The sequence below is a fragment of the Crassostrea angulata genome, chromosome 5, assembly GCF_025612915.1.
Source record: "Crassostrea angulata isolate pt1a10 chromosome 5, ASM2561291v2, whole genome shotgun sequence".
In the NCBI taxonomy this organism is placed as follows: Eukaryota; Metazoa; Mollusca; class Bivalvia; order Ostreida; family Ostreidae; genus Magallana; species Magallana angulata.
The window spans coordinates 4,455,041-4,479,614 of record NC_069115.1 but is presented as its reverse complement, the minus strand read 5'-3'; the positions used below and the strand labels follow the sequence as shown (position 1 = coordinate 4,479,614).

The 24,574-nt window shown below is 34.5% G+C and overlaps 1 protein-coding gene across 1 annotated transcript; it reads left to right on the top strand.

Annotated features, from left to right (window-relative positions):
• Window positions 1-3,069: 3,069 nt before the first annotated feature.
• On the top strand, window positions 3,070-18,853 carry LOC128183187 (secretin receptor-like). The gene is made up of 13 exons (XM_052852099.1): window positions 3,070-3,921; window positions 10,772-10,877; window positions 13,590-13,700; window positions 14,111-14,232; window positions 14,640-14,734; window positions 14,888-15,041; window positions 15,671-15,827; window positions 16,299-16,359; window positions 16,816-16,888; window positions 17,029-17,114; window positions 17,540-17,678; window positions 17,902-17,943; window positions 18,330-18,853. The coding sequence occupies exons 1-13, from the start codon at window positions 3,817-3,819 to the stop codon at window positions 18,624-18,626; spliced, it is 1,548 nt and encodes a 515-aa protein (XP_052708059.1). The 5' UTR covers window positions 3,070-3,816; the 3' UTR covers window positions 18,627-18,853.
• The last annotated feature ends 5,721 nt before the right edge of the window (window positions 18,854-24,574 follow it).

Here is a 24,574-nt window from a genome sequence, read left to right as displayed (position 1 = left end):
CGAAAACTTTTATTTAAGATCAAATTTATCATGTTTTAAATGCAATCAAAAATAGAGATTAGTTTATTTTACAAAATTTAATGCGCTTATCTCTTATTTATTATCGCTAGGTCATTGGTGTAACTTTAAGTCAGTGGTAAAACATAATAATCAGTGGTGTAACATGTACATTTTTCTCCAAATAAATTTAACTGGCAATGATACATGTATATTTGAAAACACCAGTGCATTTATAGTAATGTCTTTTTTATGCTCCATTAAAAGAAAAATCCAGTTGTGTTCTTTTTAATGCTCAAATTAAAAATATGTTGAGTAACATCAAGACTTTGTCTCAAATGTTATGTTGGTCACTATGTAAATGTGTCAAATATTTTCTGTTATCTAATTCTGATAACTTTAAATGAAGTTTGTTGATATAAACTTTATGTCCATCATTTTAAAAGAATTATTTTATTTTATTTAAGAATTTTTTCCTATACTATATGCCTGTTACACCACTGACCAAATTTTTACAGTTCATTACATTTTAGTCTAATTATCAGCTAAATGGTAGATTCCAATGTTTGCAAATTTTTAGATGTTATACTTCATTGTTTGTTAAATGTGTTTTTTGCAATCAAAGTAATTTTTTCAGCAATAATTTTCTCATGTTTTACATTTTTCAAAAGTCTGCATATTTTGATAATGACCCATAGATCGTCAGAGACAGAATTCTCGGGATTGCTATAAGGCCGAATGCAGGGAAATGTTTACACCCTATTTGTGATTTTTGTCGTTGCTTTCTTCTTGTTGTTGTTGTTGGGTTTTTTTGTGTACAGAAGAAGCAGGTGTTGTGTATTGATCTATCGTGTCGGTTTTTCTGGGGCTTAGCTTACAATCATTAGCGGACATGCGAACTCCCCCCCCCCCCTCTCTCTCTCTCTCTATTTGGAAACAGCATTAATTCACTGTGTGTATGTAAGTAAAGAAAAACAAACATGGCCTTCACTGGTCATTGGCCTATATAATCCCAGCAAACGACAAGATGAGCTCTGAGGTCATTACCATATCAAAGATTAACTTTGTTTGCAAAAGCTGGGACATCTACTTTCGTGTTCTAATAATTATTTAATTAATTTTGTTTGCCACAAATTGTAAAATATAGAATCGGGTCAGAGAGAAAAACGATAGTAAAAATGCTATAACTATGGTGTTAAACAGATTCGACATTGTTTTAGCAATGTTTCGACAATCCCATATTTAATAAAGACACCCGTTCATTTTATTCTAAAGACAAAATACTACAGGAAATCCGTCGTTTGTTATTAATGTATCTCACCTGTCAGGTGAGATATTTACCCCTAAAAAAAACCTACAGAAAAATATTTTCCTATAAGGAAAACAATTTTCCTATCGGATTTTTGGAATTTCCAAGCGAAATAAAAGGCCTTCCTAAAGGAGTTTAAAATCTGATAAGAAATGTTAATTTCCTATACGAAAACTACCTGTCTAAATCGAATTTATGCAGAAAAAACTTAAAGGGATATAATGCATATAGGGTTATTAGAAATACTACTGGATATTCACCTCTAGGGAATATAATCATAAAAAAATCTTATAAAATTTTTAATCTTTCCTGTAGAAAAATCATTTCCTCTGTGGTAATTATTATTTTTCTATGGGACATTTTTTTTTAAATGCCAATATCTTACGTGTCAGGTAAGACACTGTAAAAACAAAGATGGTCTTAAAACTTTTAATCTCTGGGCGAGAGTATATCTTTGGTACATAATTATGGATTTTTACGAAACCGTATCGTAAGCGGGTGCAAAATGCCATCTTAGCACTGGCATAATCATCCAGCACAGGGTTTTAAGTTTTACAAATTAATATTTCTCTTATAATGGATATACGCCATTTTCTCCTATAGAGAGATATTCAAAGACAAGTACTTCTAAACAGACTCTTTATCTAATCTTGACGAAATACTGTCCCCCAAAAATTGTTTAATTTCTGAGCTTTCATTAACATCATGTTTCCTTGAATGAATTGATCACAGACCATGGACAACATGTTTACACTTGAAGGGTACTGCACGTCTACAGGATATAGATCCTCCCCACAAAGCTAGCACTGAGTTATGACCCTACGATATGTTCTGTGTCCTTATTATAATATCAACATGTACATCATTTTTTTAATTTTATAATAGCTCAAATCTTTGAGATTCAAATAATTTGTCTTTGTGTATATCAATATAATAACATATTTTCGGTTGTACCGACTGGAACATCCTTGTTCAGGGCAGTGGCTGCAGTGGAAACATGTATTTTTAATTTCACAATAACACGTAGTTATCAAAAGAATAAATATTTATCTGAAATGATCTACTGTAGGATTTTAAAAGGTGAATAAACAAGGGACAGACAATTTTACAATTTATCTGTACTATATATATATTCATATCTATTGTAAACAATATTGAAATACAATGTTACAAATTCTGAATGGGTTAAGTTGCATGACACTGCATGCACTGAGATCTATTCGGCAAGAGTGTCGGTTTATCTCCACATTTGTTGAATGTAAACAAAAGGCACGCGACTGGACCATACCTGTATATAACTAGATCTGCTGTAAACAGTGACAAACACTGTGTAAAATCCCTGTTCGGTTAAATGGAATTCTATAACTTAAAGCAGTAATTAAATAATCTGCAAGGATTTTGTATCTATTTAGGAACATGAGTTTTGATTCTCCTTTTATCCCCGGAACAACTTGGGCTATTGGAGGTACCTGTGTCCGGAAGTGACGTATCGTATGTCTCATAAAGAATGAAGTGGAAGACCGAAGATAAATTTACCAGGGGTAGCTATTAAGTATACCAGGGGTAACGGCTTATTTTTCATCACAGCTATTTAATGAAGTCATTTAAATGCCTCTGTTTGGGAGTCAAATTTACAATTAATTATCGTTAAAGGAAACGCGATATCTTGACAAAATAGTGCGACTCTATGCAGAAATAATTGCACGCATTTTTAATGCATATTTTTCTTCTTTTCTTTCAAATCCACCTTAGCTTGATGAGACAAACTCTAAATAGATCAAAGTTTTGTTTTTCAACACTCTGACGTGTCCGATCTAACACAAAGGCTATTCTTTAAATAATTAAAATTTAGTTGACAAGGACAGAACTGATGTAGAATTCGCCATGAAGCTACCAAGAACTGAAGAACAGCTAGTGCTCCCCTTAAACTGATACTAACGACAAAGACCGTGGCGACCCACGGCTTGATATAGCCGTCCACTAACGCTAAAGGACCATGGCGTGAACTTGTGGATAGAATTTTAAACCGATTGAAGAGTCAGGTTTGTCACACAGTGGCTCCAGATGCATGGCCAAGTCATGAAGACGCGGCGATCGAGGGATCTATAAAAAGGTTAGAACAATCACTAAGGGCCGCACTAAGGAAACGATTCGCCGTGGTATAGACACTATCTAATAAACAGCATTAAGGGATGAGCATTCGTAATTTGCCGTACCGCTGTTAGAGATGTATGGCCCGTGATATCAATTTATCTGTCTTGTAAGAGGTAACGCAACATCCGGGCCACTGAAAGTGACACTGTTCGGCGATTACGGTTATATAATTTGTAAATTATCGGTAATACTTTTTTACGACCTTTATCTTGTGATGGTTGGGATATGCTCAAAGATACCGAAGGGTGTGTAGATCTAGCGAAAAAAAACCCCAGAGGACTCCGAACAGCTAACGAGGAATGTAGAATATCTGCTTTCTTGAAAAACGTTTAAACTATTTCTTACAACAGCAATAAATGAGTATGGCGATGACTTTCAGTAATCTCATAGGCATCGTGTGGGTCTTTATGACAGTTTTCCTGTTGGATTTTACTTCCGGTAGAGGTTGCTACAAAGACCTGGTAAGAGTTTTTATATTAATTTGAGTATAAAATCTGAAACTAATAAATTCAATTTATAATAAACGTAATTTGTATATTTGTATGTCAGTTGCATGTTGAATTGTGTGTTATTGAACATCAATTATTATTTTAATTTCTTGACATGTTTATTATGATATTGTCGACACATTTTAAATAAAACTTTAAGTTTAAAAAAATTATCAATTTTGCAACTAGATTAAAAATAAAAAGTTAAGCTAAGATTTTCTAAGTTCCGTAACTATGCGATAGGCATATATATATGAAATAAATGCACTGCGATTGAGAAAATGCAACTGTGTTACAACTTAAAGTCAGCTAACTTATTATTTTTTAATTGTTCTCCAGAATTTTTTTTTATTTTATTTATAAATATCTTTTTTGTCGTTGTTTTGGTTTCCAGTTTATCGCATATATTTAGTTCACAGAAATGAGACCGATATCAAAATATAAATAACACAAAACCTATACAGTTGAAGAGTTTAAATCAAGTGGTCAGGAAACGGTGATATGTGAAAACTGAACCTAATTCAGAATGAAAATGATGTTTACCCAATTAGAGTCTATTTTAGTGTAGGGGATTCGGCTTACAGGAAGAAGAAGTAGGGTTTTATGTAATTAGTAATTCGATCAAGCCGTCTCTGCCCGCAGACGACAGGATAAGTATGTCTTTCCCGCCATTTCAAAGTCCTTAACCTGTGTCCTTAGCTCAGTACAATGGTTCAATCCTGTGAATAAAGGATGTTTTTAGTTTTAGTTTATAATTTATTATTCCTGTATACATGGGCTCTACCAGAGGACACATTTAAGACCCAAATATGTTTCCTACTACAATCTTAAACCACTGCTTATTAACAAGTGAATAAGAGTAGCTAAAAATTAACGAATAACGACCAAAATGGTAATAATTTCTTTCGATCTTATTACAATTAAATTGAATAACCATAGGTTATTCGACAAGACTGAATTATGTAAACAGAATATAGAACAGTCACGCAACACAAAGGAAATGCATGGAGAACACAATAAGAAAATGTTTATCTAAATATTAAACAAATTCCATCTGTTTTAAATCCTTAATAACAATTCAATAATAACTTCAAACACGGTTAAATAGGGGAAATAAAACACCTATTTATACAGGTCGGTAAAGCCTATGTCACTGCTCTCACGGTGACTGGTGTACATTGTACCCCAAGATTTGGGCCTCCAGATACAAACACAACTATTTTCATTGAAGCAAAGATTTTCTGAAACAGTGGGGTTTTTTTTTCATGCGACTTGGTCTCATGCGTAGGGTGTATGGAGAATGTCGTATGATTCAGGCACATGACGTTACTGAATATATATTTTTCTCATAATGAAAATAAATATATAACCCTACCTATTAATACAGTTCCCGTGGATTCAGATTTTTTTCTCTCTGTGGCGGGGATATATACCGGTATAGGGGGGGGGGGGGGATAAGTATGATGTTCATCATTTCACCGGAATTACTTTTTTTTGTTTCAAACAATTCCGTTTTCTTTGTTCCATGTAGTTTATCAAAATACAACAAATACGAACCATTTAAACAAGAGCTTGGACTTTGGGAAGTTGTGTCAAACAGCAATGTGACGTATGCCTGTTTATTTCATTACTCTTTGAAATCAACAAGATTTGTCTGGCTTTTGAGCCAAGACTACGCAATCAGTGCATATTTCGCCTGGAACCGCGTCATTTTTAATTTGTTTTGACTAAATTAAGAAATAGATAGCTACGTCCTGCTGAAAGTCAACGGTCTTGTTAAAATTATTCTAATTTTTCCGAGAACAATAAAGATATATATACGACTTCATTACTCACAACGTTACGTAAAAAATTCATGAAATTGATTTAATAGTTTGCGACGAAAAATGTCTGCCAACAAAGGGACCTCCGTAGAAGGAAACTGTCTTTTAAACACTACAGAAAGTCAAGTACTGCAAAGTTTTAATATATGGTTAACCAGCAGACATATAGACAACCTTCAATTAACTGAGTAAGAAGTACGCTTTTCCTCATAGTGTACTCGCGAAAATAACGAATATTTTCTTTGAGCGCAAATAAGGTCTCACATCGTGTAGTATGGAAAACGTACTGGTTTTGCAAAATGTTCCTGTACATGTATCAATTTTAACGGTACTAGAGAAAGGTTGAGGATCTCTCCAAAGTTCGCCGGTCGGTGTTTGTTTGCTAACAAATAAAGCATTGTGTCGAGAGCATTAAAAATTATCACTCAAACGTATATACAGCCAAAAATATTGTGAAAAACCACGTTTTATATTGAATCAATAGCACACAAACAACGGCTATTTTAACGCTTGTCCGATTAATGGGCATTGATTTTATACTTTTTTAACACCCATAGAAAGAAGTTAGCTATAAGTAATGAGTTTTCATGATAAATGCCAAATATGATCAATTCAATAAAAATATCCGTGAAAGAAATAATATAAGCCATAGAAGTTGAATATCAATCATAAAGTGATACTATCGAGTTTGGCATATATGAAAATAGCGTATTGTAGTCTAAGTCTACCATGTTTATGAACGAAAACTAATGTAATCAGGAAAATAATCTGTCTCCCCTACCTCAACCGCCCCTTCAAACATTGGCTCCCACCAAACGGCTTCTGGACATTAAAATAAAGCAGGCACATAGCATAAAGGGACGGTGGGGGGGGGGGGGGGGGGCTGCACCCCCTTTTTTCGCTGCAGTCATGTTTCTTTAATTTACATGTGCATATCATAAATTAATATATCAAATTGATATTTGCCCCACCCCATTTTTTGGGAGCAGGTAATAAATGAAAATGAATATAAGGAAATAAACAATGAATTTGAAGTTTAAAGTTACAATGAATTCCACGCACCCCCCCCCCCCCCCCCCCCCCCCCCCGATTTGGAGAAACTCGTTTTGGCTTTAGAGTGTTTAGATGAGGTTGAACCCCCCCCCCCCCCCCCTCCCCACACTCACACACAGACACACTTTCTTCAAAAAATTATGATACGTGCCTGTAAAGAGATTATTTTATTCATATACATAAAAAAAACCTTGAATTTGAAATGTTTGAACGATTTTTAGTGTCTTTTTGGGGGGTTTTGTTGTTGTTGTTTTTTAAGAATTTCGCTACCTTTAATCGAATTATCACTATAAAGGATATCACAATAAAGGATATGAAATAAACTAATCCACTTTATTATGTTTTTAGATATCGATTTTATAGTAAATAGATTGTTAAAACAGTTTTAATCTGGGCTTTGAACAAGCACAAACTATTAATATACAATTGTAGGAGTATAGAGATAGTTTAAGTATTATATATGTTGGCATTTTACAGAAGTAATAGATAAATCCCAGCAGTCATGGATTTCATCTTTTTATTACAACACCCACATATGCAGAATGTCTTTTGTTTTTTTTTAGAATCTATTAATTCATATATCTGCGAAAAAGCTTTGTCTTTAAACAGCAACGAGTTATATTTTTCTTTTATGAATTCAAACCATGTGCGATTTCCTCAAGTCTCAAATCAGATACCATTGTTTTTAATGTTGGCACATGCCTTCATTTCAACAATATAAAAATGGAGATTAAATTACAACACAACGGTGTCTGCCCGGGGATTTCCACATCAGATAGCCCTGTGGTTCGAAAATTCAGAATAGCAATTTCACATTCATGCATCTCTTTTGATTGAAATCAGAAAATACGTTATCAGAAACAGAGAACCGACGATAAGAAAACGCCATATGCAAAATGTAAAGAATGTTCCGAAGTTGGTTCCGTTAACATGGAAATTGACATTAATTTCAATCTGTGTGACAATAGGCAAAGATAATTACTCTAGGAGACTTTCATCGTTACATGCCTGGACGGATAGAAGCTGGTAGGGCGCTGATGACGCTAAACACGGTTACCAATGGACACAGGCGCTGACCGGCGTATGCCCCGCACACGGGTTTTTAAAGTCGTTAACTTCATCTATAGTGCATTGTTCGAAATCTAAAGCGAACCCATGCCGAGAACTTCTGAAAGAAACTTATGGTCAATGTATCATTGTTTGAATTATTAACCGCTAGTCGGTGACACGCGGAATAAAACATTAAAACTATTATGGGTATATCTGTTCAGGATACATGTATATTCAAAGTATGAACCTAGTTTCATTTAGCACGATTTGTACTTAATGTCAGTTAAGCTATTACTACTGTAGGCATCGTCTGTTCCAATGAACTGAAAATTTACATTTATTTTGGAAATTCAAGATCGTGATTTTATTCATAAGTAAATTATATGAGTGAAAATTCTACAGAGGGGGCGACGAAAATCCAGGCTTATATGTTTAAAAAGAAGAATGTTCCCTCTAATCACCCAATTTCAAAATAATTCCTCAAGGGTGTTAGTTTCCATTGTTCGTAAATAAAAATGTAATATACTATACAGATTATGAGCATCAGTTTACTGGGAAGGAGTTAATTGTAAATATATATAATCCAGACACATTATCAATGGCAAGACTTGTGTATCATAGTTCCAAAAATAAATTCATGAAAAATTGATTTCTATGATAAATCAATCTTTCATTTAGATTGGAATTGGAACGAAATTACTTATTATAGAGAATAGACAGAAAACAGTGGCGTGTTGTATGCCAATTCATCGCAGGATTCTGGTTGTAGTAAAGTTCTATAGCATCACGCATTGTGTGAAAAAAATAAATGTTTCTAGCTAAGCATTCTTTACATAGCGCACCTCTCATCGCCGATCGTCTATCTTAAAATCTAAAACATCTCTTCATCCATCGCCGCCTATTTTCTCATCCGTTGATTGTTATACCTCACAACGCCACGGCGCGCCGTGTCTCTGTGAACTCGACGTCGGTGAGAATTAGCGCTGTGTCAAAGCCGTCAATCATAGCGTGTAAAAACCGTGAAGTAAGCGTGTCATATTGAGTAAGACCTGAAGTAAGGATGTCAAATTGAGTTAGATGTGAAGTAAGCGTGTGATATTGGGTGAGACGTGAAGTAAGCGTGTCATATTGAGAGAGACGTGTAGTAAGCGTGTCATATTGGGTAAGACGTGAAGTAAGGATATCATATTGAGTAAGACGTGAGGTATAAGCGTGTTATATTGAGTAAGATGTGAAGTTAGCGTGTCATAGTGAGCAAGATATGAAGTAAGGATGTCATCTGAGAGAGACGTGAGGTAAACTTGTCATTTTTGGTCAGACGTGAAGTAAGGATGTCATATTGAGAGAGACGTGAAGTAAGCGTGTCATTTTGGGTAAGACGTGAGTAAGGATGTCAAATTGAGTAAGACGTGAAGTAAGCGTGTCATATTGGGTAAGACGTGAAGTATGGATATCATATTGAGTAAGACGTGAGGTATAAGCGTGTTATATTGAGTAAGATGTGAAGTTAGCGTGTCATATTGAGTAAGATGTGAAGTGAGCGTGTCATATTGAGTAAGTCGTGAAGTAAGCGTGTCATATTGAATAAGACTTGAAGTATAAGCGTGTCATATGAGTAAGACGTGATCCCCGAGTAAACACGGGGCAGAACCTAATGGTGTTGGTGTGAGTAAAAGAAGCGATTTGTGTATCATAAAAAATGAATAATTTCTCTCTCTCTCTCCCCCTCTCTCTCTTTTCTCTCTCTCTCTGTCCTTCCTTTATTTTTTTTCTTCTTCAAGACGATTGATTCTTGATATTTATTGTTAACATTCAAAGTGTCATCATAACAAACCAACACCCCACTAAGCCCCCTATATTTCCGGAAACATCATCTGGATAACGAAAAGGAAGAGGAATGCTCGCTATTTATAAAAATAAAAAATCCATACAGAAACACAACCTTACGACACGATAACAGCAAATATCACTGTGATAAGCCGCCATACACACAGACTAAGTCGTCAGGTTTCACGATTTGATCTGAACCAGTGCAGGAGCCATTGTTTTAAGGTGTTCAGCCGCGAAACACTGAGTTATCAGTCGCCGTGTTGCGCTCTTTGATTCCTTGCTTCTAAATAGCAGACGTCAGAGAGATTGTATCTGGAGGCCTCGATTCCAGTCTGTGACCGGTACGCGCACCTTTATCACGTGCGCCTTTACCTGTATTGACCGGTAATTAGTAATTTAATGGACAGCATTCTTAATGGAAAACAAAGAATCGTTACAGACTAAATAAACGACTTATATTTAACGATCAGTAGATTATTTGAATTCTTTGAACATCTTTGTGAATTGGAGTTTCGCTGTTGCTAAATAAGTGTTCAAGTTGTGAATGAAAATGTCAGGCCCAGGGGAAATTGGAAAAGTTTTTTTTTTTTATATTTTATTTAGCAGTATAATAAGATATACTACATGTAGTATGTAAATGCAAGTAGTGTTGCCCATTTCTAAAATCATTTTCTGAAAGTACCTGTAAATGGATAGAATAGAGCCAGAAAAACACCAAACATTCTGTAGAAGATGTTCTCATGCATGCAGAGCGTTAACAATCCTTTGTCTGTCAAATTCATTAGTATATATATTTAAAACTACTACTACCTCTACTGCTACTACTACTACTACTAAAAGCAGTACTAATGCTACAAGTAATTCTACTACAAGTACTACCACTACTACTGTTACAACTCTCTTTCTCTCTCTCTCTTCTCTCTCTCTCTCTCTCTCTCTTTCTCTCTCTCTCTCTTTCTCTCTCTCTCTCTCTCTCTCTCTCTCTCTCTCTCTCTCTCTCTCTTTCTCTCTCTCTCATTGAGACAGACAAGAATTTACAGGTATATTAATTTTTTTTTTGATTGTAGAAAATCTACATCGTAAAGCTTTCACACGAGGATCAGCATGGACTTATAGTGTCTGCTATGGAGGACTGCTACAAAAAAATCCAGGCAACGGACCCAGTGCAAAAAGGTTACCCAAATGTTTGGTATATTCATGACAGATTTGTTAAGTATCGTTTGTAGTCAACAAACTACGTACCGTTCAGATTTTCTTTAAAAGTTTTGAGATAAGCCCTTTGGCCATTAACTGTAACTGAGTGATAAAAAAATCCGGATATTAAATCCGGATATTAAACTCCTTAGTCTGTCAACTTCATTAGTATATATATTTAAAACCACTACTACCTCTACTGCTACTACTACTTTTACTAAAATAGTACTAATGCTACAAGCCGGCGAAATCCGGATATTAAATTAAATATTGTACAAAACGGCCATGTTGAGACTATCTATCTTTTTCGTTATTCCATTAAAGCGTGTTGCATTTTTATGATAACAAATGCCTAAAAGAAACAACCTTGATAGAGATATTTAATAACATTGGAGAATTGTGCTTTAGATTCCGAACCATTCTTTGCAAATCAATAATTTTATGGATACAATTATACATTATCTATTAAAAGCTGTCGTCTACCGAGTGCATTGTCCGGATATGACGTTTCTTCAATCCTCTCAGAGGTTCTCTCATTTCAATTACATGTTATTTATTTGTGTTTGTAATGAACCTTTGGCAAATGATAAGAATTCCAATTTTCTTGGACACAAGATAGAGGGAGTAGATATTACAGAACGCAAAGCGAAGCTTAATGGTAATACGTATATACAATGTATAAGAAAGTCAGTGAAAAATGAGAGTTGATTCAGGGGTACTCTGGGCTAAAAAATTTGTCTTTCAGCCGGGGGGGGGGGGGGGGGGGGGGGCTATATGGCTATATATTTCCGCCATTTTGTTTTTTAAAAAGTTAGCTCGATCACAAATGACTTAATTACGCTTATCGATGTTTATTGTCCCTAAACTCAATTACAAACTGTCCAAGGTTTCATTTGTAGGTAATTTAAAATTAAAATAAATGATTATGCAAACCAGATAAGTATCAACAATGCTGTAATAAAGAAAAACGACAAGTTTCAAGTATGTCCTGTCAAATTAATGGATTGAAAATAAAAACATTAACACAAAGGTGCCGATCTTTTGGACAATAAATGAAGCATCAATCTCATCTTACGGTAGTAAGAAGACAAGAGAAATTTCTCGGAAATATTAATACATTCCGAAAAAAACCATGTTTTACGTCTGAAACATGACTTAATAATTAATGTAGACTGGGCACATGGCGTTTATTTCAATTAGCTTTGGTTTATGATTTGAAGCAGACAATGAATTTTATTTTACAAAAATCAAACTGTACTGTATTTGTTTAAACCAAACAATCTGCGCTCGGCTCAACGATAACACTGTTTACATATTATTTCATGAAATCCATTCAGGATTTATTGCACACTAGTAAAAATGGATATTCTAAATTTAAATTTCTAAATTAATGAATCAATATTTGCATGCATAATTAAATCAACGTACTGAAGTACTGACGGGAGTTGATTTTATCGATTATTATTTATTTTAAAATCAACGATATGTTATTTTGCTTGGCAAGTAGTATATATCTGTATTTGAATTATGCCCATTTTTAAAATATGAATTCTCGGACTTTTCCGACAAGAATTTCGAAAAAACCTTGTATGATTCATGTTGTGTAATATTTAAAAAGATAGAATTGATTCTATCAAACTATGTATCAGTAATCGAAATATTCCAAAAATTGTATGGATCAAAGCAATAATGAACTCTAGTCTCGTTCAACCAGATGCTCGGCTGTTTCCGTAAATCTCCGACAAGCAAGAGATACTCTCTGCCAATGTGTACACTAGGTCACGTGATAGCCTGATGACGCGACCTCTAAATATAGAATGACTCTCTGCTCGGGGAGATTTACGGAGACAGCCGATGGTTGAACGAGACTTTATTAAACTCTGGCGTAGGGATACACATGACTGCCAAAAATATCTAATTTGTTCGCACTATTTAAAATCTGACTATTTTCAATGTAATTATAAATCAGTTTCTTAAAACACAATCCTCCAGCATACGTTAAATTGAATTTATCGATTATTTTCAAGAACTAAGTTTTGTCAGCGGTGATAATTTGTGCTTAGGTCCAAACTCTGTTACAGTTCCGGTTTGGCAGAGTAACTGCATAAGAGAATTGATTAAAATCAACCCCCCAAAAATCGCCATATTGAAAAGGATATTACAATTTGAAATGCTTTATTTATAAATATGAATATTTGCATGCCTCTACTTAGAAAACATGGCGTAATGAAAGGTTCAAATTTTAAACTGTACACGATGTGATTAATAAACAGATAGAATAGCTGGCTCTGTACACGATGTGATTAATAAACAGATAGAATAGCTGGCTCTGTACACGATGTGATTAATAAACAGATAGAATAGCCAGCTCTGTACACGATGTGATTAATAAACAGATAGAATAGCCAGCTCTGTACACGATGTGATTAATAAACAGATAGAATAGCCAGCTCTGTACACGATGTGATTAATAAACAGATAGAATAGCCAGCTCTGTACACGATGTGATTAATAAACAGATAGAATAGCCAGCTCTGTACACGATGTGATTAATAAACAGATAGAATAGCCAGCTCTGTACACGATGTGATTAATAAACAGATAGAATAGCCAGCTCTGTACACGATGTGATTAATAAGTACCGGTGTTTCTGTCTTTGCCTCTTGTTTTTACTAAATCCTCCTAATGCAGGTCTCCATTGTCCTGCCACATTTGACGATATCATGTGTTGGCCGGAAACGAAGGCCGGGACAACGGCAGAACAGAACTGTCCGGATTACGTCAACAACTTCAACACTAGAGGTATACAATAACTTCTGGCTATGTTATTGAACTAATCGGTTTTGGTGTTTAATGGAAAGATTGCAAGCCAACGATTAAACAAATCTTATTGTACAAAAAACCCTCTATTAACAGCAAGTGACCAGACCTTTACCAGTGTAGTATCTTTTAAAATTCCGATTTCATTACAGAAATTTTTGCATTTTTTTTTTATTCAGCTGATTATACATCGTTTTATTAATCTTAGCAGTTATGCCAATCTATTTGAAATCAGATCTTTGATCCGCTCCGACAAATTCGATGTCGCTACACCTAGAGACATAGAATTTTGTCGGAGCTGATCAAAGATCTGATTTTAATCAGACTGGCAGTTAGGCTTTTCTTGCTTTATCTTAATTCCTTGGCCTTCACTTTGAGTCAACTATTTTTAGCCAAGGCCAGCCGACGTTGTATGGAGGACGGCGAGTGGTACATTCACCCGGAAACCAATGGTACCTATACCGACTTCCTCCAGTGCGCGCACACCGACGCCCCACGTGATGACCCTTTGATAGTGAGATACGATTTGTTATACCTTATGCATTGCGACTAAAGATTACAGACACAATAAAAATTAAATGTGAGAAAGCTTAAAGCTCTGAAAGCCCTCCATCTGTTGAAGAAAGTTTTAATTGTACCAAAAATTCTGGTGATCAGCCAATCCTCTTTTTTATTAGTATTTCAGAGTATATAATTGAAAAAAAATGGTTGACAGTTTGTTAGTGTCATTTTTCATGCATTAATTAAATTCACTTATTAGAATAAGTTTCTTTCTGAAAACAAGTGATAATGTATAATCATCTTTTTTTTTTTATTTAAATGATTCCCGTCGTGTGCTTACAAGCACAGCTTTCTAGTTATAAAGGTTCCATCATACAGTGTAACTGTTTTCGTATATTGACAAAATCCCTTTCTCCACAGGATCACTTGCCAAACATAGGAAGATTATACATGATTGGTTACTCCATATCCTTGGTCGGTCTCCTCATAGCCGTATTTCTGATGCTTTGGTTCAGGTGAGGACGATTTCGTTTTGTCCATTGTCAGATTTTGTTTAACACTTCATCATACTGCCACTCCGCTCAGCTGACAAATCTTTCATTATAATCTGACAAATTACCAAATGATTACGTCAAAAGATTAATCTTTCTTATTTCCTTCTGCTTCAGGAGATTGCATTGTCAAAGGAACGCCATTCACATCAATTTATTCGTTTCGTTCGTTTTGCGATCCGTAATATGCCTGATCAAGGATATCTTTCACACTCCAGAGGGCAGCACTACTGTTATCAATAACACAGCGACCTTGACCACCCTGGGATCGGTAGGCAAGATTCGTTTTCTTTTAATTCAGAAAACGCCTAACTTTGATAGGAAATTTCGTGGCATCAAAAACTCGTTCACTTTTTTAAACTGATGTCTGTTATGTTTTTTTCTCATTGATTTATCTTCACTGGAAAAAAAAAACCCATCTTTATCTTATGTAAATTACAGTTTTATACGGGATGTGCGATTAAGCTAGAATGTATTAAAACACCTAAGAATGAAAATAACATTTTTTGAATAATTGCGACCTTGTCATTAAACAAGCAAGAAAACAAATACAAATTCCTCAATCAACGTCGAATTATAACACACGATTGCTTCAAAAAAGAAGAGTTTTTCCTGTTGCCTAAATGTGTAAAATGCAAAATAATTCGAAAACTGTTTTAATTGAAATCCGGCTTCTACGAACCAAATGACAATGAATCATACTTATTAAATGACATACAAATATAATATTGTTATAGTAAAATAAAATGTACCGTCGATTTGTTCCGATCTTTTAACGTCATTTGGAATTCACTGCATACCTAAAGTGTCGCTATATTTTAGTATGTTGAGATATTACCACGTTTGAAACAATATGTCTTTTGCGTCATTTTGCTAAATGACAGTGTGGCTATGTTTCAGAACTGGTCCTGTAAACTGTTTTTCTCCGTCTTCAACTACATCATCGTGGCTAACTACGTGTGGATCTTCATCGAGGGACTCTATCTCCATAACCTTATCTTTATCACCACATTCAAGAAGAGCAAGCGCTTCTACGTCTACATTCTATTTGGCTGGTGTAAGTATAATTGAGAAAAAATTAAAACAAATTGGTAATCTTCAAGTGTCAATGATGTTTAAAAATATATAAAACCAAAATTAGTTAACTGTTATACAAAATAACCAATGAATATTAAGATGGTTATCTTAACTTGTTTTAATTGTATTTTCATAATTTTGTGTATATGTATAAAAGTGCAACTGGACATTAAATATCAAAGTCTAGTTATATAATATGAAAACTGTTACAAACATGAATATAATATTTGATACCGTAAAGAAAATATGAGAGTCCCCTACAGTATCCTAATGTTTAACAAAAAAATATTTGAAGTTGATTTCTTCAGAATTAGAACAATTGCAACTTTTCGGGCCTTTCCAAGAAGAAGCGGAAACTCCAAGCTCCGAACTGTTGCGATTGTAAATTTAAAGGGAGACATATTTGTAGCCATCCTATAGCCTAATGATTGTCTGTGCTTTTCTTTGCTAGGTTCGCCATTACTCTGTGTTGTTCCCTGGGTCATCGTACGCAGATACCTGGAAGACACGCTGTAAGATACACTTAATATTGCATTAGAAACAACTGTGTTCTTTTTTGGAATATAAGTCCCTATTTTTTATAACGCATGACCGATTTTTCTACCTTTGTTCATGAAATACATTCTATATAGAAAACACTGTAGCAAAAATAAAAATTTTGCATTAGAAACAACTTGGGTTTTTTTTGGAATATATGTGCATATTATTTATAACGTGCAACCAATATTTCTACCTTTATTCATGAAATACATTCTATATGAAAAAAAAAACACAATGTAGCAAAAATAAAATTCAATTGTGTTTTCCCAACAATAATTAGAGTTTTGTTGAATATGAATACATGTTAAAAAAAAAAGATGGCACTAATGATGAAGAACATATCGGCACTCATGAAGTAGAAATGCGTTAATAGTCTTCGACATAAAAAGCTGTAACACTCAGAACCGTCCAATTGTTTTCATTACCAGATGCTGGAGCACGCACAGTTTGGACAAGAAGTATGTGTGGATCATCCGGGGACCTATCGTCATCACTATAGCGGTAACTACCTTCTTAGTCCCGAGTTTGATCGATAAGCTATGATTACCATATCTATACAACAACGAACTTTGTGACAAGCACAAAAATCCAATTTCAATTTCATTTCTGATTATCTTAAGTTCTATTTATTTTTCTTGTAGATTAATTTTTTATTCTTCTTGAACATCATACGGGTACTTTTTACGAAACTTACAGCGGTACACATGAGTGACCCTCACCGATACAGGTAATATATGAGAATTGATTATGAAGTGAATTAAAAAAAATTCGTAATTAAAATAAAATTTTCACGTAAAAGAGAGAGGGACTCAATTTAACAAGAATGTAGGAAATGAAGGCTGTTGTTTTTTTAAATTCACATATAGAAGCAACTTGTAAGGTTGAATACACTTCTCTTACTGCATTTGGACTAATTCTCGCTGAATGCCATTTCTAGTCTTTTTAGTGAAACGTCGATTACAATTATATTCAAAGGAATACTGACGAAAATTAACTTGACGAGAAACTGAGAATTGGTCTTGGACCAGTATTTCCTGAGATCTTTACATAATGTTCATCTCTTTGAGAGAAAGCTTTTGCGTTCCACGTGTGTTTTAATTCCTCTGTACATACCTGGGAATATAACTAGTCTTACCTGCGTTTGTTTTGCAGGAAGCTGGCCCGCTCCACCCTGGTGCTGATCCCGCTGTTCGGGGTCTACTACATGATCTCCGTCGTCATGCCTGAGTGTATGGACCCCGGGGTGGAGCTCATCTGGCTCTATGTGGAGAGCGGGGTTAACTCCTTCCAGGTCTGTGGGCTTTTTCATTACATCGTCATTGGCTGTTCAACCACCATTTAATTCATGAATTTGTACTCTTTCTCATATTACATGCAAATATGTTATCTTGTTAAATTTTTTTTATAAAAGTTACAAATTCCAAAACAAAACTTTCCTCTGTTTAGAGGAAAGTTTTGTTTTGGAACATTCTAACAAAAAGAATTCAGATGAAAGAACTGTGTTTTTGTTGCAGGGTCTCATTGTTGCTGTCTTGTTTTGCTTTGGAAATGGCGAGGTACGTAACAACCAAAATATCGTCAGCACAAGCAATTCTTAAGGTGCTAGGGGGTACCTGTCGATATCAATGTAAATAAAAGATCATTATTATCAAAATACTTTCATCTGTTTAGAATTTTACTTTTTACAATATTTAACCAAACAATACGTTTTAAAAGATTTTGGAAAGGCAACATTTATAAAAGCCTCAGTGGGATTCGAATTTATGCCCTACAGATTTGTTGTAAATGCTCCAACGCTGCTCGATGCTGTTAGGTATTTTTTTTTAAATTTAGTTTGATAGGAAGTACGTCACATTATTTTTAGAGAGAAGTTAATTGGTAAACAAAATTACATATTGTTCTATTTTGTTATAAAGTAATCGAATATTGCTTTGTCTTTAAGGTCCAGCATGAGATTCGTAAGAAATGGAACCGCCGCTGGGCGTTACGTCGACTGAGCACGCTCTCCACGCGCTCCACACGGACTCTGTCCCTGGGCTCCGCAGTGTTCGTCCGCGACAAACCAAATCCCTCCGCCATGTTTTCTGACGTCACAATAAACGTTAACGTGGACGACAAGCAGTGTCGCTTGGAGATGGACGATGTGAAAAGTGGTGATAAAATGACTAATAATAATTTTATCGATGACTCCCGTAAAGAGGGCGTCCGGAGCGAGGAGGAAAGTGACACGTTATTGTGAACACCATTATAATAGTTTGTGCAGCTACCGAATGTTATAAATAGTGACCAGTGACGCGCGTTCTCTCGTGTAGAGAGCGGGCGTATGTATTTACCGTTGACGTTGTTTATCATTGTTTCCTGACTCTAAATGTGTGATATTGTCATCCTATGTGTGTATTCATACACGTGTACAGGTATAATTTTGATTTGTTCAATATGATATTAAATAAGTTTAAACAATTTAAACGAATGTGTTACATTAAACCATAAGCAACAATATTGTATGTATATTTTTTATGATGAGCAAGGACGAAGTAGTTTTCTATGAACTAGATTTACTTTCAGAACCTTGCGGAAAGTCTTGTCGCCTTCCGTAGGATTGACTCAGTCCATCGTCCTTCCTGATCCAACTCTTTCAGCAGGCTGTCACTCCCTGTTATATCTAAGATTTATCATTTATGACTCTGATAATGATTAACTTAATTAATATACTCTCTCTTTACGTCGAATAACGCACTTTTTTAAATTATGTCACATCCAAGAATTAATTTCTTTTGCGGAAGGATAAACATCAGCGTTAATAGGCTTCTCGTAGATGTACGTCCGAGGTGCAGAACTGCGTAGAAAGATAATCTAATTCGAGGATAACCGAGGAAAAGATGAATTAATTCGAGGATAACCGAGGAAAAGATGAATTAATTCGAGGATAACCGATGGACCAACAATAATCGTGGCTGATTTATTACAAGGATGCAGACGCTATCGCCAACCATTCTGTTACGCAATGCTTTTGTCAATGCATATTTCATTTTATGGTAATTGAATGGACGTCCGGTCAGACCTATCTATTGGGGGGACTACTTTATCAGATGTATTAAATCAGCACACATAATCGATTCCCCGTGCATCGTCCAAATTCCCACGAGTCTCATTGCCTGGAATTCAACTGTAATAGGCAATACATAAAGTTATGTAAAACTGGGTTGCTGATTTTTTTAGTTATACAAGATTTTATGGTCAGGCACGTAGCATCGTTTTTGAAAGTGTGGGGGGGGGGGGGGGGGGGGCAGACTCATCCAAAAGAAAATCTTGACAAGCAAGAGAGGGGGGGGGGGGGGGTAATGTACTTTTCACTTTTCAATTCAATTTTTCAATGGTCACGTGCACAGAAAAAGGGGGGGGCAACTCCATCTTATTCCTTTTTGTATGTAAATTGTAAATCTAAAAAAAAATCTTTGCTGTGCAAAAAAGTGGAAGGGGCAAGGCCCGCCAACCCCCTACCCCCCCCCCCCCCCCCCCCCCCCGATGCTACGTGCCTGAAGGTTATTGGTGATATGCGATATTCTTTGTGTTTATCCGGTCACATACAATCCTTCCGTCAGAAGTTGTAATAAGATATAATTGTCAAAGCATGTTCAGACAGGTCTATATTTAGAAGAGGAACAAAATAAAGTCCTTCACAAAAAGTTTTTATGCTAATTGATGTCTGCTTTGATGCCAGTATTGCGGTATTGTCTAGAATTAAGTTGATGTCTAATATTGAATTAAAAGCAAATGGGGGTCAATCAAAAAATACAAAGACAATGTGGCTTTTTATCATATTTTTCAGTTAAGTCATTACTACATGTAACAGAATAATTTGTGTAACAATGCTAATTTTATTGACATATGAAGTTTCGTTCGATTGATGAAAAGGTATTTTTTACCCGTTTTTATATTCAACATGTTTTGTCACCACGGCGCACGGTAACGTTGAAAACATAACGTCAAGATGACGCCCGCACAGTTAATAGAAATAACCAATCTTTATATCACCCTAAGTCTTTAGTGTTTTTCACTATTCAATTTAAAGCGGTAATATTTCACTTGGCATCTAATTTGTTCACATTTTTTTCGAAAATTGTAAGTTAGTTACTCGAAGTTTTCTTATTTTTTACTGCACGTCTCTTCGTTGACAGTAAAGAAATCCCTGAATGTCTGATGACGTTTATTTTTTAATCAAATATATTTACAGATATTCTACTCTCTTTCGTATTGTTTGATATTCAAAATGCATTTACCACAACCCCACAAAATGTGTTAAAGTTAAACATAAATGCGCAAATAATTTTTGACTTATTTTTTTTCCACCATTGAGCATTTTCACAGTTAGCAACGGCTTTTTCCCAAGTGATATCTTAATGTTTGTACTTTTCGATTCACCGTGACGTCCGGCGACGTCAATGTTTTTGGTCAAATCTAAAGAGGACTGTATGTCTTTTAAACTGATATCAGTTCAACAAATTTATATATCCCGTCATTATTTCGTACATAGGAGATCATGACAATTTTTGATTTTAGGTTTCAATATTAGTCGGCTTTAAGCCCAATTTATGGAGATATCACTTTGGACATAATATGATGAATTGTGTCACAAAGTTTGACCGTGCGCGTGTACACTGAACTATCACTTCACTTAGATATAAATGATTCTGTGAAAGATTTTTTCAAAGTTTGTTTTAAGACAACTACTGATACTTCAATACAGTGGCTACAATACAGAATTCTTCACAGAATTCTTCCAACAAACTATTATTTGAAAAAGATTAATGTTATTTCTTATGATGTATGTGCTTTTTGTAAGGAAAATGTGGAAACAATTCAGCACGTATTTATGACATGTTCAGTAATACTTCCTATATGGAATAATCTTAGTATGTATATTTATAGAAAAACTTCAAATAGAGTTGGCTTTAATGTTAAAAATGTACTATTTGGTGAACTTCCATTCAGTGGTTACAACAAAGTAGTTTATTCTATAATTCTGTACGCCAAGCAAAACATTTTTAATTGTTCAAAACAAGACAAAAAACCTGACATTGTTGTAATGTTACATCATCTGTCATTCAAATATAAAGTTGAAAAATATATAGCTATCAAATCATGTGAGATTACAAAATTTGATAAACTCTGGGTAAATTGGAAAAACATATTTGAGATATAATTTTAAACATGGTAAACAACTGTTCTATTTATATTTGTGTGTGTATATGCGTGTATGTATATCCTTTATGTTTGCTCTGAAGAGAATGTAGTATGTAAGAGAGAGAAAAAGTGTGAAAGTGAGAATGCCAATTATATATAATTGTGAAAATGAAAACAAAAATATAAATTATAAAAAAAAAAAAGTTTGACCGTGCGCCGTGACCTCATTTTTGCAGGATTAGATTCTAAATTTTATAACCCTTAGAAAAAAGGAATAAATGATTTTTTTTGATTTCAAATTGTTTGAAACCATTGTTAAATTATGTCTATTGAATTTGATAATAATATGACGTTAAACAACATAGCTTTGGAAAAAAGTCTCGTATTTTTTTATTGACTCTGGTATAGTTTTCAGTTGTCTTTTTACAAAAATCAATATTTAATTACATTAGCAATCTGTCCACTCTATATGTAATCCAGATCAGATTTTGTACCAACAGGGCAGTGATCGATATTAAAACACATATGTTGAATTTCACTCGTTTGTCCATGGTCAGGTACTAGTAAGTGAAACAGGAAATGACGCATTTAAAGATCGAACAACCATGTGTTATACTTAGAAAAAATAAAAATACAAGTATAGATATAGATATTCTCGGGTAATATGATTTTTATGTTTGTTTGTATTTCGCACAGTTTCTTTGAAGATTATTAATATTTTCAACTTTTAAAGATTTTAATTATTTAATTATCAATAAACATTTATTGATTTATTATATACATGCCAATTGCATATATGTATACGTCCATTTTATCCAATGACCTTTATTTATGTTGTATTATATCTTTGTATTGGGAGAGGGCGGTCTAAGTTATGAAACTTGTGTCCAATCCCAATTGTATTTTTGTACAAAAAAATATGTTCAAATCAAAATCATTAATAAACAATGCCAAAAAACAACTGCCATAGCTCTAAATATAAAAAATGATATATATTTTTTTTTTTCCACTGAAAATTTGATCATTCAATTTTTAAGGTAAGTGTAGACATTATTAGGAAGGAAATTCTCGGCACGTGAGTGAAATCGGTAAACCAAAGAGATTTTTCGAAAAATTCCGTCTATCTCAATATTGATGAGGTTAAATCAGATATCTATTTTTCTATTTAATTCCTGACAAACTTTTGTACTACAATTCCAGAAATTATCAAACATTTATTCACGAACAAATAATTCCATTCACTAAAACGTTTAACAGACAAGCAGCCCGCGGGAACCCTGCTCTTGAATTACTGTACCAATCAGGATGACTTCTATTTAAAACAGCGTAGATGGAGGGGGGGGGACAAATTGCTCCCTTGTTTTCAAAGACTTAATCTGTAGAATGACAAAATAAAATATTAAATGCCTGATTATTTTCGAGAGAATATTACCAATGAGAAAATACTACGTTGGGGGGGGGGGGGGGGTAACAGAAATTCACATCTACAGGTTGCTTTCTAGAATACTCTCAGACAAACAGACGGGCGCAGACAGACAGACAAAAGATAGATAGATAGATAGATAGATAGATAGATAGATAGATAGATAGATAGATAGATAGATAGATAGATAGATAGATAGATAGATAGACAGACAGACAGACAGACAGACAGACAGACAGACAGACAAAAGATAGATAGATAGATAGATAGATAGATAGATAGATAGATAGATAGATAGATAGATAGATAGATAGATAGATAGATAGATAGATAGATAGATAAATGGATTGATAGAGATCGATTACAGATAAAGATTGATTATGAAATTCTGTTTCTTATTTCATTGAAAAATTGCTTTTGTAAATTGTATATAAAACTCTTTTCATTCGTTTAAGATAAAAGAAAATTATCACTATATGTAGTAGCTATCAATACATGTACGTGCGGCTAATCTAGAATAATGATTTCTAAAGGTTAAAAAAAGAAAAACTCGCGTAAAATGATGCGTTAATATATCCAAGTCATCAATGGATTTTACGCACAAGTAATTAGTCATCTGGCGATGAATTAAAACATTTGTATAATTTAATAAATTTATTCATTCTATCACCAGTGTGTTTATTTATACATAATTATAAAACAATTCACACACAGCAATTAAACTTATTGGCAAGTACACACTTCATGTATTTACATATTAATCAAAATATACAAAGTATGTAATTATAATCACCTACTGGAAATATTAATAATATTTATGTGGAACAAACGGTACACTGCCTCAATGTCCAGTCAAACGATCCACCAAGATAGCTATGATAATATCTTAACTCATTAAAACCTTGATCTGTGTGATAAAAATAGTATATGTTTTCATATCATTTTGTTAGAATATATTACATACACACAGTTTGTTTACATATGACACACACATAGAGCTTGTTTACATATAACAAACTGTATCATATAAAACACACACAGTTTGTTTACATATAATACACACACAGTATGTTTACATCAGATATTGTATTTTCGTCACTTTACCTGTGTCATACTCAGTCACAAAGAGGTTGTCTCTGGTGTCCACACATAAACCCCATGGATACTGTAAATGACAGTTGTCAATGTAGCGGAGGAACTGTCCGTCCTGATCCAGGATGTGGATACGGTGGTTGTTATGGTCTGCTGTCAGGATCCGACCCTGGCTGTCTGTTGTGATGCCGAGTGGATAGAATGATCCCTTGGTAGTAGAGGGAGGACCAGTGTAGGTAAACCGGAGTTTCCCGGCCTGATTGACCACCACTACTGCACCGGCGTAATTGTTTAAACAGCGTAGATGGAGAGGGGGGGGGGGGGCAAATTGCTCCCTTGTTTTCAAAGACTTAATTTGTAGAATGATAAAATAAAATGTTACATGCCTGATTATTTTCGAGAGAATATAAACAATGAAAAAAAAATACTTCGTTGGGGGAGGGGGGGGGGGGGGTTAACAGAAATTCACATCTACTGGTTGCTTTCTA

What these genes read in the sequence shown, in the direction of transcription:
- LOC128183187 (XM_052852099.1), top strand. Translation starts at nt 3,817, where the DNA reads ATGAGTATGGCGATGACTTTCAGTAATCTCATAGGCATCGTGTGGGTC. An exon ending in CACGTGATGACCCTTTGATA is followed by an intron (nt 14,233 to 14,639) that starts GTGAGATACGAT and finishes CTTTCTCCACAG; the next exon opens with GATCACTTGCCAAACATAGG. An exon ending in AGATACCTGGAAGACACGCT is followed by an intron (nt 16,360 to 16,815) that starts GTAAGATACACT and finishes TTTCATTACCAG; the next exon opens with ATGCTGGAGCACGCACAGTT.